Source organism: Erpetoichthys calabaricus, chromosome 8, assembly GCF_900747795.2.
Source record: "Erpetoichthys calabaricus chromosome 8, fErpCal1.3, whole genome shotgun sequence".
In the NCBI taxonomy this organism is placed as follows: domain Eukaryota; kingdom Metazoa; phylum Chordata; class Cladistia; order Polypteriformes; family Polypteridae; genus Erpetoichthys; species Erpetoichthys calabaricus.
In genome coordinates this window covers 80,048,491-80,067,344 of record NC_041401.2, presented here as the reverse complement: position 1 = coordinate 80,067,344, position 18,854 = coordinate 80,048,491, and the positions used below count along the sequence as shown (strand labels likewise).

General features: G+C 38.3%; 1 protein-coding gene across 1 annotated transcript in view; it reads right to left on the bottom strand.

Annotated features, from left to right (window-relative positions):
* Positions 1-10,381: 10,381 nt before the first annotated feature.
* rad51c (RAD51 paralog C) overlaps positions 10,382-18,854 on the bottom strand; it is a 31,938-nt gene continuing 23,465 nt past the window's right edge. The window contains exons 7-9 of the mRNA XM_028806951.2: positions 13,981-14,041; positions 13,204-13,264; positions 10,382-10,650 (exon numbers count right to left, since the gene is read on the bottom strand). Coding sequence (XP_028662784.1) covers positions 10,510-10,650; positions 13,204-13,264; positions 13,981-14,041 — 263 coding nt within the window. The 3' untranslated portion in view covers positions 10,382-10,509. The remainder of the gene's footprint in view (positions 10,651-13,203; positions 13,265-13,980; positions 14,042-18,854) is intronic.

Below are 18,854 nucleotides of genomic sequence, written 5' to 3'. Positions count from 1 at the left end.
GTGAAATATTGCTTTTAAATTTTAATTAAGAAGAAAAGAAAACCTTTTTAAATTGAGGGAAAATATACCAATAACAATTTGTTAAGGATCTGTTTTTTTGTGAAGCTGCCTTTACACAGCCTGTTCGCTGTTTTATAAACGAACGCCATATAAGGCCGTCCTTTCTCCTTCACAGTCAGTTCATGTGATTACGTGGGAGGCGTGATGACGCGATACGCAACCCCACCTCCCATGGCCAGCGAGCTGCAGTCCATTACAGTATATGGACAAAAAAGAGGTTCCAGTTATGACCGTTATGCTTTGAATTTCGAAATGAAACCTGCCTAACTTTTGTAAGTAAGCTGTAAGGAATGAGCCTGCCAAATTTCAGCCTTCCACCTACACGGGAAGTTGGAGAATTAGTGATGAGTGAGTGAGTGAGTGAGTGAGTCAGTGAGGGCTTTGCCTTTTATTAGTATAGATTTCACAGTATTCGTATTGATTACCTGTTTTAATTCAAAAGAATACATTTTCCTATCCTATCCTTTATAATGATAATCAACAAAAGCCAAGTCACTAGGAAAAGCAGGAATTGATCTAATGCAGAAAAGTTTTCTTCAAGTACAATTGTACAGTATATACCATGTTCAAAGGTAAGCAGTTTCAGTGACCTAATAATATGATTGTCTGATGCCTTTACCCATGGTGACTTACATACAACATTCGTGATACAGTTTGTTACATTTCTTTTGGTTTTTCCAACTGCAGCACTTGCTCATGGCCACACGATGTCAGCAGCAGGATTTGAACCTACAACCTCATGGTCTGAAGTCCTTGGTCCAATTAACCACTATACCACACTGCCTGCCAATAATTTTAGCCCTTGGTTAAAAAAATAGTACAAATATTGTATATAGAAAAGTACCTAATTACATTTTGATACACCTGATTAATCGACAGCAATATAACTGAGATGTATTGTCCTACGAAATATCCTGGGCAAAGCAAGGTAACACAGCTTGTCAATAAATAAATCACAGTAAAATCACCCAAAGTGTTTTACTCTGTAACTGGCAACACTGTTGGATGCAAAAAAAGAACATTTGAGAAATAGTGGTAATGTTGATGTTTGCCCATTTAATAATTTAAGTTAAAAGAAAGCAATACCAGAACTGGTGGGAAAACAGAATGAAGACTGACCAGTCCCACATAATATCTCTACAAAATTTAAAAAGTTTAAATTCCTTTGTTGAAATATTTAGCCCATAACATGTGGGACATTAGGAACAAAGCACATGACTGTGACTATATTATTGTCTTCTTGTAAATACAAATCCATGGAGAACATAGTATCAGTGATTATAAATACCAAAGGTTATAAATTGTTTGGGAAAGATTAAAAAAAAAAAGGTGGAAAAGAAAGATTTGTGGCACTTTGTGTCAAAAAATAATATTCAGGCTCAGATGATAATTACAGAAATATGTCAAATGGGTTATTTTAGTAAATAAGAATTCTAGTGAATCAGTGATTGAAGTTTGCTACTTCAAATTCTGAGATTTTACAGAATGTTATGTATTAAAATAAAGACATATTCAAACGTATTGATTTCCAAATACTGTATTGACTACAAAGCCTTTCTTGAAAATATGGAAAAGGTAACTAAAGTGATGTATAGGCAAATGTTTCTTCACCCAGTTCATCCAATTGAAATTTGGGTTAACACCTATCTAGACTGCTTTCTAACAATAAACACATACAGTAGTAAGAAAGAGAGAAGATTAATGTTTTGATCAGCATAGATTACAACATGAGTGAGTCTGAAATTGTCTTTGAAAACAAAAAGATTAATACAAAGATGCAGAATGTTTTGGGATTTAGGAAACAAAAACAAAATCTCAGAATGGGAAAATAAAAAGTTTATTAGATGGTATCACTTCGGAGACATTCTGATCCAGGGGCAATGTAAATATTTGCCCTAAAAGTAATATAAAATGTTTGAATGCTGTAATTTAAAAGCACAAGATTAACAAAAATAACACAGAAATAAAGAAAAAATGTTGGCAAAAGTTTATAAACAAACCAATAAAAGAATTGTAGTGGAAGGTAATATTCTTTTCTTGTAGCATGCAGTAAAAAGCAGTGAGAGAGAATTTAAAATTCATCAGAGATGTACATGGAAAATCTTTGAAAATGAGGAGCAAATAGCAAACAACAAATATTTTATCCATGAATTTACAAAAGAAGAAGCTACTTGTAATGCATAATGGAGAAGTAAAACAAAACTGAGTTTGATTTTAAAATAAAAAATACAGATGTGTTAAAGGTGCTAAGTGTGGTAGAGACAATTAACACCCAATTATTTCATATGGGAAAAGAACGTAGTGACTGGAAAGCTGGCAATGTGACTCAAATCAACAAAAAGGTAAGCAAAATGGATTCCAATAAACTTTATTATTAAAAACTTCGTCAGATTATTTGTATGAAAATAATAGTTAATAATATGCTAAAAATAGGCAACATGGGTTCATGAGAGGATAATCCTATCTAGCCAATCTGTTAGACCTTTCAAAGCAACATCAGTAAGAGTTCAGGGGTGCGTAGGAGCTGAGGTCTGGGAGAGCCCAGCCTGATGCTGTACACACAGGGCATGCTGTTCATAGCTTATGAGCTGTCCCATCCGTAGGGTGAAGGAGTTTTCCTAATGATGTATATGATGTGAGAGTTTCTGTGTAACCTGAAGGTCAGTGGTTTGAAACTGGAAAAGTTGCGCTTAGTCAGGGACACCACAGATCAAATTCATGGACTATAATAAGCATGCAAAGAGTAAAGCAAACAATACAATTCAGAGGAAACTTATGAAACTGGACTTCAAGTCAGGTAATAAGCTGTTCTTTCGGGGCCAGACGTGATTCTTATTATAATATGTCCGATTCTCCATATGAGGTAATGTCATAGCTTTGTTGTCTATTACTCTTTCGTTATACTAAAGGTGCTCATTTCAATATGGTTATTTGATTTGTAAAACTAGCAGATGATGAGGGTGGCAAATATTTTCAAAACTGCCTGTGCAATCTTCAAAACTAAGAAAACACTTGGAAAGTGTAGTTTAAAGTAGAAAAGACAAAGTGCTACAAGCAGGCACAAGAAATGTTAATTAAATGCAACCAGGCCAGAATCATCAGGACTCGCAACATCATAAAAGGCAGCACCAAGCCTTCAACATGCTATTTACACTCCTACCATCAGGCAGATAGGAGTGTGAAATCAAAAACTAGAAGACTACAGAACAGTTTTTAACCACAGGTAATTAGACTTGTGAATGAGTCCCGTCTATTACTTCTTCCCCTCACAATATCATACTTTGTTGGCACATAGCTCTAGCTAGTAATTTACCTACCCTATTCACCTTTTGAATTATTGAAATAAGAGTTCTTTTTTGGAGTGTGTGTTTCAATCTCGTTGTGTGCTTTGTTTATGTAGTACTCATTAATATTTGCACTACTGTATATATGCTTCTATTTCACTGCAACATTTATTGTGGAAATTTGGTTTTTTTTATCTATTGTTTATTTGCACATTAATTGGATTGTCATGTCTTTGTGTATACTGGTGACTGGAACATTACGAAGGGCAACATTTTCATTGTACAGTATGCCTGACTTTGTACTGCGCATATGACAACAATATAATTAAACATCTCCATTTCCATTTTGTTAGATGTAGCATCAGTAACTTCTTTTATGGAATTAAATGCAGCCCATCCTGCTTAATATCTTCTAGCAACTTCCAGACTTTGATCATTGTCCACTGAGCTGTCTTTCAAGGTAAACATATTTTCCAATGTCCTCCAGGAACAAACTGGCAAGAGAGATACGAGTCCATGTGGTTTCACTTGGCTTTCGTTTTTGAGATGGTCAAGGTCATTCCAATTTGTTCTCGTGCTGCATCCAGTTCAGTTAACATCCATGCTGCTTTTTTGGGAGTCTCCCTTGTAGGAAGTAGGTTTTTGGCGAATTAGAGGTAGAAATATTTCTTCTACCGTCTATATGGTTGGTGTGACAGTCCCAGCAGCATTCAGGAATTCAACACATGCTATGAAGGCACACTTCCTTTTGGTGTGTCAACAATGTAGGTCTTAAGAATGACCTGAAGGTTGTTAGTAGGCCTCATCAGTAACAAGGATGACAAGAGTTTAACAGAAAGGTTGAACATCTAGTGAGGTGGTGTAGTGAAAATAATGTCTCTAAATGTCAATAAGGCAAAAGAGATGCTTGTCTATTTCAGGAGAACATCAGCTGGCTATTGCCCACTGCTCCTAAACAGCTATGCTGTGGAGAGAAACAGTAGCAACAAGTTTCTTGGTTTGTATATTTCTGATGACCTCACATGGACCATCAACCCCACCTCTGTTGTCAAGGAGGTACAACACCACCTCTATTTTTTGAGGCAACTGAAAGGAATCAACTTGCCACAACCCATTCTTGCCACCTTTTAGATGGAACTGTGGAGAGCATCCTGGCATACAGTATCACTGTGTGGTTTGGAAACAGCACAGGCCTTGAGTGCAAGACTCTGAAGCATGCAGTGAGGACAACTGAGAGGATCATAGGGGTCTCCAGGACATTTTTAGTCATGGGGTCTGCATAGAGCCTTCAACACTGTGAAAGACTTCTCTCACCCGTCACACATTCTGTTAGACCTACTACTGCTTTAGGACCAGCACAGCCAAGTCCTATAACAGCTTCTTTCCCCAAGCCGTCTTACTGCTGAACTCCTCCATGTCACCCAGTTCCATATCCTGACAATATTCCCCCAATATATATAGTCACTCTACACTTTGCACACTACTGTGGATAATGAACATCTTTTGTTTCATTGTATTGTTGTACTGGTTTTGGTAATGTTATGGTGTATGTTAAGAGCATGTTGTGTTGCCTATGCACCTCATACTGTAACAAACAAAATTTCGGTCAGCCATACATGTAGACGAATGACAATAAAAGATTAATTAAGTTACACAGATTGCAAAACAGACTTAATATCAATGTGGTCTTGCTGGACACCTTGTTCTTTGAATGCATCCCAGCACTTTCTAGTATTCTATGAGTGTGACCACCAAAGGAAGATTAAGTCTCTCAAGGATATTTATGCCAGCACATTGAGATGTAGTCCATTGCGCAGAAAAAGAGCCAGAACCTTGCTTGGTTGGCAGGTTAATTCCCCTCTAAAGTCTTTTGCATGACGAGAAGGCCTCTTAGAATGATATATTGTCATGTATCAAGGATGCATATCTCCTGCTTTATTTATGAGGCAGAGAATAACCCATATGAGCTCAGTGAGATACCATTTGACCATCTTACTGCTACTTCTAAATTGGATCACAGTAAGATGATGTTGAGTGTATATGCTCTGTGATTTTCCCTTTTTTTTCCTGCCTGAAGAGGTTGTCGAGAACCATAAGAGAAAGATGGTCTGCACTGAGCAGCTCTGATGCCAGGCTTTGTCATGAGGATTTGATATTCCAGATCTTTTCAGGCAGATGGTCATATTCAGCATCAATATCCCCTAGATTGTAAAAGTTGTTCATCTAAGATATCAGATTAGCAGACTGACAGTTGAGAATGACTGGGGTTGGCTTTCATCTAGAGTCAAATGTCTCTTAGCAATATTCATATCATAATTAAGACATGGGTGAAGCGGTCTGTGATAACTACCAATAATGAATAACTGCATCATCACGACATTAGACAGAATTTTTCACTTGCACAGGATGCGCCTAAGTTTTTTATGGTACATTCCCTTTAGTCTGACATGGGTTCACTGTTGGTTTAGCAGCTACTTAAAGCTGTTTCACAGTTAATTTACCATAGTGTGTCAACAGCTTGTGCATGTACGTTTCCCACTATTTGACTAACTTGTGCTGGCAATCTTATGCTATGAAGTAAAAAAAAAAATTACATAAAATAGTTGGAGTGATTTTTTAAAGGTAAAATCTGACACGATAAACTAATGCATAATTGTTTTAACATTTCAAAACATCAACAAAAAATTACCTGTCCTGACACTTCCCGGAAGAATAAATGTGCCCAGTATCAACAAAACTGCTCCACTGAGAGCCAAGATGTTTCATATAGACAGATACAGACATGGTGATCACAGCAGATATATTTCACATTATGCACAAACAAACCTAATAAGACAAAAGGCACAACTCAAACCAAACCATGACACTCTACAAAGTTAAACATACTTTGGTAAATCAATTATGTTAATTAGGTGGGGATGTAGCTTCAATACCATTTACTGAGGGATCCCACTTTTAGTATCTAACATCTTTATATCATAACCTTTTCACCTGCGGTAGGCAACATCACAAGTATCTGTTGATGACATTTAAAAATTCTTGATCAAGTTATAAATTCTGTTTTATTGTGAATTAACATACACACTCATCCCATCTACCCAATGTTTTAGTCCCGTCCCATCCTCCCCCCCCCCCCCCCCCCCATTTCCTGTTGGTTAAAGCACCAATATTAAATTGTCTTTCACTCTTATTTAGTAACATTTTTTTAAATACATGGGTATTGGGGCATAACACTTGTAATAATAATGGTTTAATCAGTTGTCCCTTTAAGGTTTACTGATAGTATCTTAGATCTGCACATAAGCATACACAAACTCCAGGACAGTTCTAAAGCTGACAAGCTTCAAGAGGCATAAAGGGATCGGTTTTTAGGGTGTTGGTCCAGTCTGCATAAGCGTCAAATAACGAGCATCAACATGAAATTCACAGCTGTCACCAGAATACTTATCAACCCACCCTGGCAGGCAGCCATTGAACGGCAAAGTTAATTAAGCTGATGCATTATGAATGCACTTGACATGGCAGTAGCATTAAGAGCTGTATCACCGCATAGTGCAATGGCTGACACACATCTCCAGAGCTGAGGGGGCAGTCAAGCACCACATAAATGAAATCACTGTACAGACACCTGAAACTAAAAGAGCTCTCCAGAGCTCATCAAAGCTTAACTCTGAAACGGTTTAAAAATGTAAACAAGGGTGACCGATATGCCAATTGCAGTTTACTAGCAACTACGCTCCTCATGCCTTGCATGTACAGTATATGTATTCAGAAAGTAAAGATGTGTGTTAGTATGCATTAATAATGTTTATAGTTCAGGTAAAGGAGTAATTATGCTATATAATGAGCATCATCGGATACAGTGTTATAGTTAGCACCAACTCAAAAAATGCAATTTATGAACAATTGACCACATCGTAAGCATGTGAATAAACGACTTGAAAATCAGATATTATTGATAAGACACTTTGTAACAATAAATTCTGAAAGTTTTTTTTTTTTTTTTAAATACAGTATGTGTTTTATATATAAAACCACAAGACAATTGAGTTATGGACATTTTATATATGCCGTACATATACCACACCTTTTAAAAGTTTTACTGAAAAACAAAAAATGCTATAGTGAAGTTGTGCTTTATTTCAAATCACTGAAACAGAAAATACATTGTTAAAAGTTATTATTTTTTTTTTTTTAGCATAAAACAATGCAAGTTAAAAATTACATAAACAGCATAAAACAATGTCACATTAAATAATTTAGAATTTCTGTACATTGAAATAAAAATCACAAAAAGCTAAAATTTCAGTGTAGTGTTCGTTAGTCAGTAAAATGTACATACAGTTGCATGCAGAAGTTTGGGCACCAGAAATGTCTGTTTCTGTGAATAGATAAGTGAGCAGAAGATGAACACATCACCAAAAAGCATACACATAAAGAGGACACATTTCCCTCTATTATATATTAAAAAAAAAAAAAAATCTTGGAAGGAGTCGATACGTGATTTTCTCGGAGACACTTTTAATGTCCCGCGAGAGGTTTTTGAGACAAAAGGACAGCTGCTGTACAGGCTTTTAAATGATCAACACGCAGCACGACGAGCAGAACACGCAGCTCGGCAGCAGCAAGCCAACAGCTGATCCGACCACATCTCCTTAGCGTGTGTTCAGCCCCCCCCCTTCCAAATGCTTAATATTTTAAGCAAGATTACATTTTATATTTCCAATCACAGGTACAAAATAATTTAAAAAAAAATGAAAAGGGTCGGAAGCAAATGTTTGGGCACCCAACATGATCAGTACTTAGTAACACCCCCTTCGCCAAGTATCACAGCTTATAATTGTTTTTTGTAGCCAGTTCTTACTTGGGGTATTTTTTGCACATTCATCCTTGCAAAAGGATTCTAATTCAGCAAGAATCTTGGTTTACCATCTTGCATGCACTGCTCTTTTGAGATCTATCCACAGATTTTCAATGATGTTTAGGTGGGGGTACCATGAAGTCCATGGCAAAACTGTCAGCTTGAGCCTCTTGAGGGATCCCTTTGTAAGATTTTTGAGGTGAGTTTCAGATTATCTTGTAGGACCCATCCTTTTATTTATCATCAACCTTTTTTTTTTTTTTTTTTTTTTAAAAATGGTGTAAAGTTTGCTTCCAGAATTTGCTGGTATTTATTTTAATCCATTCTTTCCGCTACCAGTGACATGTTCACCGTGCCACTGACTGCAACACAAGTCCAAAGAATGATCAATCCACCCCCATGCTTAATAGTTGGAGAGATGTTCTTTTCATGGAATTGGGCACCCTTTTATTTCTCCAAACATACCTTTGCACATTGTGGCCAAAAAGGTCTATTTTGACTTCATTAGTCCAACAGGGCTTGTTTTCAAGATGCATCAGGCTTGTTTAGATAAACTTCAGGCACTGAATTTTGTGGCTAGGATGCAGGAAAGGTTTTCTTCTGCTGACTGTACCATAAAGGTGATATCTGTTCAAATGTCGCTGCACAGTAGAACAGTGCCCCACCACTCCAATGTCTACTAAATCTTCATGAAGATCTTTTGCAGTCAAACTGGGATTTTTATTTGCCTTTCTAGCAATCCAAAGAAAAGTTCTTTCAGATCCCAGCTTAACCGCCACTGTTCGTGTTAACTGCCTTTTCTTAATTATGTTACAAACTGAGGAAACAGTTACCTGAAAAACTTTTCTTTCAGTGCTGGGAAGCTGCTTAGAGGAGCTCATGGCTGCTTATTCTTGCAACAAGGTTTGATGAGTCTGAAAATTTATACAGCTTTGCACTTTGCATTATCTGGGGTTCCCTAATGAGGACTGTGAACAAGCCATAGCACTAATGACCTAATTAAGGTCTTAGACCTTAGTAAAAGTTATCGAAGACCTCAAACAGTCTGTCATTGGCCCCACTGCCAAGCGCTTGGACGTCGTTGGTGTATCGTCATCATCCTCTGGTTTTCGTTTCATAACATTTATTTGATGAACTCTTCTCAGATGCTCATGTAATCCCTTTGTCGAGCCGCCAGCTGTTTTCAGAATTGTTTTACACAGTTTAAACTCAGCCGACTGGCCTAGCTTTTCACGCAAAAAATGCTGCCAAACTCCGTCGTTTTTAAACTCGACAAACTCGGCCATTCATACGCAAAAAACACAAACAACTGATGTTCTGACTGCCGACTGGACCCGAACTCTGCTTCAGTTGGAAACTTGACACCAACCTGTACTGTCAACAGCACGTGCCACAGGCGTCAATGAAGTCTGCCCTGTCCCGGCATTCGTGAGCTGCAGAGTGCAGACTCCTCCCAGTCCACTGTGCTCCGTCTTAGTGGGAGCCAGGAGACTGACTGCTGCTGGTCTGTTGTTGACTGAATTACTCAGCAACACACTACACCGTGGGTCAAAAAACAGTGTCACTTAATTATTTTCAACTATAACTCTGTTATTTCTTGATCGATTTTTACACGCTATATATGCAAGCTTAGCGGTTCCCGTTCACCTGGGAATTCCAGCAGTTTCATTCCCGGGAATGTGGGAATGAAATGTCCGGGAGCCCGGATATGGATTCCCTAGAATGTACCAAACACAAAAATCACTCAACACTACCCAAACAATTATCAAAAGTGGGCAAACAACAAGCATTTCATGGAGGGCACAACATATCATCTGTCAATTATCAACATATTTTACAGTTGAATTATAGGGAACCACAAATACTTGTTACACCAAGCTACATAAATACAACCCACTTCAAAAAACTGTAGGCTTTTTCTGCAAACTGTGTTGAAGCTTTTTTGACAGTATTTATTGCATGCATTTGCTCATGAATCAGATTAGGCCAAAAAGACCAAACTGAAAAATATTTGCAGATATTTTACCTAATACCTATTTGCTATGTATAAAGGTTCTAATTCATGGATTCTTTAAAAATAAAATTAATTAGTCTTTGGCATTATGGTTAAGAAAGACTGCTATGCCACTACATCATCATAATGTATTTCAGAATCTGGTTTAATCAAAAACTGGGGGAGAAAAAAAAAAAAAGACAAAAAAAAACACCTCTACAGTATATTCAAAGACCTTTTCAACTCTGCAGAAACACAAAAAGACAAATAATAAAAGTGGTTAGGACAAGTAGCAAGAGGCACCCAAAAGTTTACAAGCAGTCCTCATGTTCATCATCATCTTCAACACGACAACGCTTGCGAGCATTCACTGTTGTTGTGTTACTTGTAGCAGAGGAGATGGATGCAGTAACCTGAGACTGAAATAACTGGACATCATGGAAACCATGGGACTAGAAAGAAAAATTAGAAGAATATTATCAAAGAATACTCTAGAATGCTACAAAAGATGCTAACAAAAGACATTGTTATGTAGTGTTCATCCTAACATAGGTTTGTTTATTTTTACACACTAAGGACTATGAAAAATGTCAAGATTTTAAAGTAATTAGGATATTAAAACAAAACAAATTTGTTTTTTCAAAGTTGGGAAAAAAAAGCCAATTTGTATTTTGAGGCAGCAAGTATTACAAAATTTTACTTTATTAATTTGAGACACTTAGTCAAATATCAAGAATATATTAATTTTGTCAGAAGAGCCATGCGGTTCACAATTAATCAATTTTTGCTTCTTTGTTGGTCAGTGTTTTAATTACATTATATTCCAATTTAAAAAATCAGAGCACAAATTGTTCCAGTGATGGATATCCACCAGTCCATGTCAATCTTTATGATATGGGCCCATAGAGTAGTTTCTTCTAACCAGTTAGGTTACCTCCAATGGCCTTTACCTGCAAGCAATGTTCCCTCTAATTTTTTTTCTTTGTGGGCAGAACACCTACGTGCCTGAGCAGTAACACAAGGGAGCTGTGCAAGAAACCGATTTTTATTTATACATGGTGCTGTGCTTTCCACTTATGTCATTGTTAAATTGTAAATTTTTAACAGTGAGAAAAACACCGAAAATATAACTTTTTCCACACACAGTGCTACATGAGACTAGATTAATTGACACCCAAATTTCAGGTATGGACAGCTAACAAGTTACAACTTATACCATTACAGTTTTTGATGCCTGTCCTTATGCACACACTAACACAGATAAACATGATCTAAATTGACTGTTCATCCACAGTTTTGATACAACTTTATGTGCATCAGCATATCCAAATGTTCTGTCTCAAGGCTGTTACGAGATTTTGTCTCGATGGCATTCATGAGATTCAAACTGTGTTCACAATCAGCACACAATCAGATGCTTGAAACGTTGCACAGATATCCGAGAGGCAAGCCAGTACATACTGAACTATATTGGTAAATATCCGAAGCAGCCCGGTTTTGAGTTTTTCAGGCACGACAAATCAAAAATTGCGATACTGCATCATCACCGTCTTTGACAGCTCATTCAGCTCAGTTGACTGGGGATGGAAATAATGGTACCTTTCAACCAGCTTCGTGATTTCTGTTGCTCAATTATCATAGAAAGCGGTGTTTGAAATAACAGTGCCTTCGAACAACCTCCAGTCTATCAATTAATTTTCTGGAAAGCAAGCCTTCATGTGCAAACAGATACATTCAACAAACTGGACAATAGATGCCACATTGACTTCCATAAAGGCTTTTGCTTCCTCACTGCAGTGCATGTTCTCACCCAAGTACTAAGCGCGCAACTTTAATTCTTGCCTTGACAAACTGAAACGCTTCAATTGGTGTCAAGTTGCTCTGCTGTAATAATCTGCTCAATCTAGCATAATTAACCAACCACATCGTCGAATATTATTAGTGCAACTTGAATCTGCGGGTTGGCCAGCTGATTAATGCAGTATTTGTTGATTGGATCAATACATTCTTTGACCTGCTTCTTACAGTGTTTGATCAAAAACGGGAATATTTCTGATAAAAGCTCTTAGTGCAAAATGCCTAGAAAGCCACTGCACTTCATTCAGTGGCCGGAATGAAACCAAATCATTGTCTACAATTGCCACCAGTTCTGTGAATTTTGTTTGTTTCACCAACAACCTGCTAAACATTGTATACACTGTTCGCAGTAGTGCCTCAATGTCCTGCATTAACTGAACGTGCTTGCAGGCGTCCTCAATGGCGAGGTGAGCTACAAAGTGTTGTTTGAACAAGTGTGGAATCTCATGACAAAGTTGAGCGGCCACACCGTTTGGTGTTGGGCAATTTGCAACCACTGCATGGCAATTTTTTGTAGCTTAGAGGAACGTTGCCTGCAAGCAGCTGAAGTGATAGAATAATAAACTCCATCCTCCAAATTTGCATCTTTAGAGGCTTATCCTTCATTTACAGTATAAACTTTAATTACATTGTAGAGTTTAATCTTTTCTTTATAAGCTATTCTTTTCTATAACACATTTTCAAGATGTTTTCTAGAGATTTCAGATTATAGTTATAGGAACATTGATCTATCCGTTTACTGAACTTAACTAATCAGTATCTGGATTTTAGCTAGAGCTGATCTCATCAGTATGAGGCAGCACAATGTCAAACTACCATGCCTAACATTGCATAATTCCTCCTAGCAAAAGACTCTCTGTATGGTTGTAAGTAAAGCCACTTTAATTCACATTGTCTGAAAATTAAATTCGTCAAAAAGTAGGTTAAATAATTAAAGCGATATACCAAAAAGTTCTGTTTCTAATTGAGTCTCTTATACATTGTACCCTTCTAAGCCAAGGTATCTTTTTCTTTACCGTTCAATGAGGCAGTACAGTTGCTGGGAACCATTTAGCAGACATTGTCAAATCACTATTTACACCCAATCTCTGTAAAAAGGTTTTTTTATATATATTAGTACATTCATGTAATGATACATCATAACTCACTGTAATCTGAAAGGGAACCATCTGTTCCTTCTGTCTTGATGACTTAGTTAAGGATGCAAACCTGGAAAGCAAGGGAGACTGTATAATTTAACAAGTTTATTGTGAAGCCAATTTCTTATTTTAATTTCAATGGAGATTAATATATTCACAAGCTTTAATTCAGAAAAACTTACTACAGCACATATTATATCCATATAACAACTTTAATAAGTACACAAAGTAAATTAAGTGAAAACTAAGCAGACACTCACTTCTATCACTTTCTTACAATGAACAATGTTCAAAAGAACACAGAGCCGAGTATTACTGTAATAAATACATTAACATTAAATGGTCAAGACAATGGAATTTATTAAACTGCCTTGAGGTTGACAGACTGTTTGAGGATACTGACATGGTAAAGTACGGACAAGTAAGGACAGCTCAGAGGACAAGTTTAAGAATAGCTTAGCCAGGACACACAAACCACTACCCAAACAAAGATAATAGATCAAGGAAGGAGTACCTTTGAAAATGTGTCATAAACTTGAGCAAAACCAAATTAAAATCCTGCTATAACAAACAAGTATAAATGGAGCTCCTAGACACTACACTACAAATGTGACATAAATATGGCATTCAATATAATCCTTTGACCAGAGTTACAAGCACAATACAAAACAGTTCAACATTCTGCGTGTATGTTTTACAGGAATATAAAACAATACACTACTTATAGTTTTAAAATATTAAAGATTCATGTACTGTATTAAGAAAAAATAAGTGAAAATGTATTACCTTTGTTTGCCCTGCCAATAAAGAACGAGTCTCTGTGGAGAAACATGCCCCCAACTTTCTCCTGCAAAAGAAAGAAACCTCAGAATAATAATTCTCTAATGTATCATCTTCATCACACTTTCCAAAAAGTATTTAATTTTCAGCTTCCCCATTACAAGTATATTAAGTACTGACTAATCTTACATTGTGGTTAACAATAGACTTATGCAGACATTCAACTCTAACACTTTAACATTAATGTCTTGTTTTCAAAATATTTTTATGGTTTATTAACCTTCAGAGAACTCTACATTAGAAACTAATCATAAGCATCTGAATAAGAACTCAGAGGGTCAGCACTGATGAGGAAAAAATCTCTTTGCAAACCATTCACCAAATTGTTTCAAACTAATTTTCTAAAATGATATGGTAAAATGTTTTTGCTTCAGCCAGTTTCTTAATTAGAAGTCAATTATTGCTACTAATAGATTTTCCTTCTTTTTGACTTAATTTTAGTTCAGTCATTGTTAAAATTCAGAATCCTTAATTGCTTCTTATCTCTAAAAGAGCCTAATTCATACTTCATTTTTTCTTTTTTCTTTTTTTTACAAATAAGGAGAATAAAATGAAAAAAAAAAATGTTTATGCAAAAAAAGAACTAAAAAATCAAAATGGATAAACAACTTATACAAATAAGTAAAAATGATAAAACATACATATACTGGAAATGGGTGAAATAAAGTAGTCAAAAATACAATATGGGTGTGACAAATTCAGTATGTTTAATAGAAAAATCTGGAAAATAAATTTTGAACCAAAAGGCTATCCATATGAAGTTTCAAACTGTAGAAAATTCTTTTTCAAGTTAATACATGTTATTTTGGAAGCCGCGGACCCGCTATACCACAGTTAACACGTTTATTTTGTATATCTTTCTCTTTTACTCATCCAACAGCCACTCCCTGATAGCAAAACAGATCCTTAATACAAGTCCAAAATGCACACGTTTATTCACTTCACAGCACCACAATACCACATTAACCTAGGGGCGACCTCAAGTGGAGATCACGATACTTCCAACAATTCTGACGATACACATACCATATCATGATATCAAAAAATATAAGCCCTTCAAAAGATAATAAAATTATAGGATTAAACATTGTGAGCCAATGTTAACGGCTGAAAATATTTCCTTCAATTGTGTAAATGCTTTTGTAATAAACCTGAGTTGGAAGAGTATAAACATGAATTATAAATTAACCAAATAACAAAAAAACTATTTTGGACATGAGCATCAGTAGGCTTTGCCCCCTAGGAACCAACTTACCTGAGGTATTCTATACCATTTCAGTAATTACTTACCGCTCTGATGCTGAGCTTTCTGATCATAAAATAAGTAATTACAATAGCAACTAACAAGACAAATGTCAGAATTATGGTATTTGAGGCTTCCTCTAAAGCAGTGGTCCCCAACCTTTTTGACACCAAGGATCGCTTTTATAGAAGCAAATTTTTCCAGTGACCGGTAGAGGCAGGATTCAGGGCGGGTTCATAGGGCAGTTTTATACACAATATACATTACATTTCTATTATTATTAACTTCTAATATCGTAATAGAAATTATACAACTTACCATAATGCTGAATCAGTGGTCGCCCTGAGCTTGTTTACCTGCAACCAGACGATCCCATCTGGGGACGATGGAAGACAGTGACATGCAAAGTGTGTTGCTTATGTTCAGTTTACTCCGTAATCTCATTGTGGTTGCTGTCACTGCACAATATGCTGCCTCACAAAGATAGGATGTTGGAAATGGAAGCAGACTTTTAAGTGCTTTTGCGGAAACCTCAGGATATTCCGCCTTGACTTTAATCCAAAATGTATTGAGACTTGATGTTGTCTCAAACATACTTTTAAGGCCACCATTATTTGCAACCTCAAGCAGCTGATCCTCTTCAAGCACAGACAAAGTAGATTCATCTGGCTTATTCACAAATGGGTCGCGGATCCATTCTTTCCATTCTGGGGGTGTTATGTGGTTGGGAAATAATGTTCAAACTCTATTGAAAGCTGAGACAGGTGATCATACGCCAGCTGGAAGAAAGAGGGCCCTGGCTTGGTATTTTTAACAACCTCTGTTAACATTTGAAACACATCAAAAAATCTCAATGTTCACTCGTTGGCCCAATAAATCAAGTTTGGTTTTGAATGCAGCCACATTATCTGCTAACTTGAACACAGTGGTCATTCTTCCCTGAAGTGACAGATTAAGTTTGTTGAGCAGGCTGAATATGTCACACAAGTAGGCAAGTTTTGTGACCCCATTCTGCATCACTAAAATGTGCTGCTAGTGGTGAGTTTTTCTGAAAAAAATCTCTGGAGTGGCTCTTGCAACTCAAAAACTCTGGTCAGTGATCTACCTTTAGAAAGCCATCTCACTTCTGTGTATAAGAGAAGATGTGTGTGCTCTACATCCATTTCCTTGCATAGCTGCGCGAACAGACGTGAGTTTAGGTCATGTACTTTAATGTGGTTGATCATTTTAATGACATCCTGCAAAACGTTGTTAAATTCAGGTGACATTTTTCGGCTAGCCAGCATTTCTCTATGGATGACACAATGCGTAGACTCACATTCAGAAGCAACCTCCTTGACTTGAGCAGTGCAACCAGAAAGCCGTCTAGTCATGGCAGCCGCTTCATCTGCGCGTATACCAACACAAAGTGACCAATTCAGTTTTCCTGACATGTAAACATTCAAAGACTTGAATAGCCCTGCAGCTGTGGTGTTGGTTGGCAACAAGAGTGCACATAGCAAATTCTCATGCACATCCTCCTGAAATATATATCGCACAAAAACAAGCATTGTTGCCTTGCTATCAACATCAGTAGACTCATCAACCTGGATTGAATACCACGGTGACTCATTAATCCTCTCTAACAATTGTGCCTCAATATCCTCTGCTGTTTCATCAATTTGTCTGGTTATGGTGCTAGCTGAAAGAGGAACACCGGCCACCTTTTAAACTGCAGCCTCTCCTAAAAGGTTCATGGCAAATGTCATTAGCAGCAGGCAGGATCAACTCTTCACCAGTTGTAAAGGGCTTCTTAGCTTTGGCAATGCGGTTAGCCACTAAGAATGATGCTTTCACTGCAGACACATTTACTGAAGTGGTGGCCTTCAAAAATTGCTTCTGCTCTTCCCATACATGTTTTTTTCTTTTGAAAAACTCCAAAGTCTTGTCTTTTAATGCAGGGTGCTTGGTCTCCATGTGGCGAAGTAGTTTTGAGGGTTTCATGGCTTCGTTGGATAGTCGCTCACCACTTATACAAAGTGGGCATGAAAAATGCGAATCACCTGTTGCAATGAACCCGTAATTTAAATAGATGTAATATGAGCGCTATATAGCGCCCGACCCGGCACAGACTGAGGCAGAGGCACGTGTAACACAAACAGTTTCTTTTATTCTTCTTCAGCCGTGGGGCACGCCTTCCCCGTGTCCCACAGGCCCAACACAGTCCCACAAGCACTTAAATAGCACACAAACCACAATACTCTTCTCGTCCTTTCTTTACCACCACTCCTCCTCAGGCTTAGTCTTCCTCCTCCCGACTCTGGCTCTCTCAAGTGGTGGTGGCTGGCCTTTTTTATACCCGACCTGGAAGCGTTCCAGGTGCTTGATTACCTGGTCCAAATTGAACTTCCGGGTGGGGCTGACGCGTTGACCAGCTGGGCTGCAGACGTCATGCAGCTCCCCCTAGCGGCCATCAGAGCCCCCAACCAGGCTGTGGAGGACTCCATGTCCCATGGAGCCATGCGCCAGGCTGGGGAATCATCATCCGCCAGGGAGGCTGCCACCAAGCGTCCCGGGGGAGGTATTGAGCTGCCCGTGGTGGCTCCCCCGGAACAGATGCAGCAGAGGCGTCCCTGCCGGGCATGGGACCCGGCTGTCCTTCACATAGGACTCTTGGTATTTTCTAAATGCAGCTCTCTTTTTGTTGGCAGTCTTAAAGTCTTCTGCTGTCTCGTCATCATTTGGTCTTTCCCCCTTTTTGAAAGAAGCTTTTCATTGATGTTTGTTTTTTTACTCATTTTTGCCAAGATGCAAAAATGTGTTTAAAATTGTCACTGCCAAAACTCCCCCTCACAGCTCCACACACGCCGGCTGTTGCCTTCAAGATGGTAGCTGCAGCTGCTAACTGCTGCCTCTCCTATTGTCACTGCCAACCAGGTACCCGCTCTCCCCACCTCCGGGTATCTTCTGCCTCTGCCCCATGTGCTGCTGCTCCACCACCACCTCAGATTTTCCTCCTCAGACTCAGCCTGGCTGGATACCGAGTCTGCAGAGTGGTGTCATAGACGCCCAGGGACGCTGCCCCACCGGGACACCAGAAGAAGCAGGGGACCGGAAATGGGACAATATTTTCCCTGGAGCGCAGGTGGGTGGCCTCCTTGGAATGCATGGTGGTCACGGAGCTGCAAAGCTCAACCCTCTGCAAAGACGGAGTCACCGCCAGGGGGCGCCCGGACATGGTTGGAACCCTGGATGGCAGCACTTCCGCCACACCAGGAAGTGCTGCCGGACGAAATTCCAAGGACACCCGGAGTGCTTCCGAGTGCCCTCCTGATGCTTCTGCCACACCAGGAAGTGACGTCAGACGGAGCACCTGGAGCCCATCCGGGTTATTATAAAAGGGGCCCGCGTCCCTCCAGAAGCTGAGCTGGAGTTGGGAGGAAGGAGACGAAGCTTGTGAGGAGGGGAGTGGAGGTCATAGAGAATAGAAAGAGACTGATACTGAGAAAGAGACCAAGACTGTTGATATTGTGATGCTGTGAAGTGAATAAACGTGTGCATTTTGGACATTCTGATCTCTGTGTCTGTCTGTCTGTGT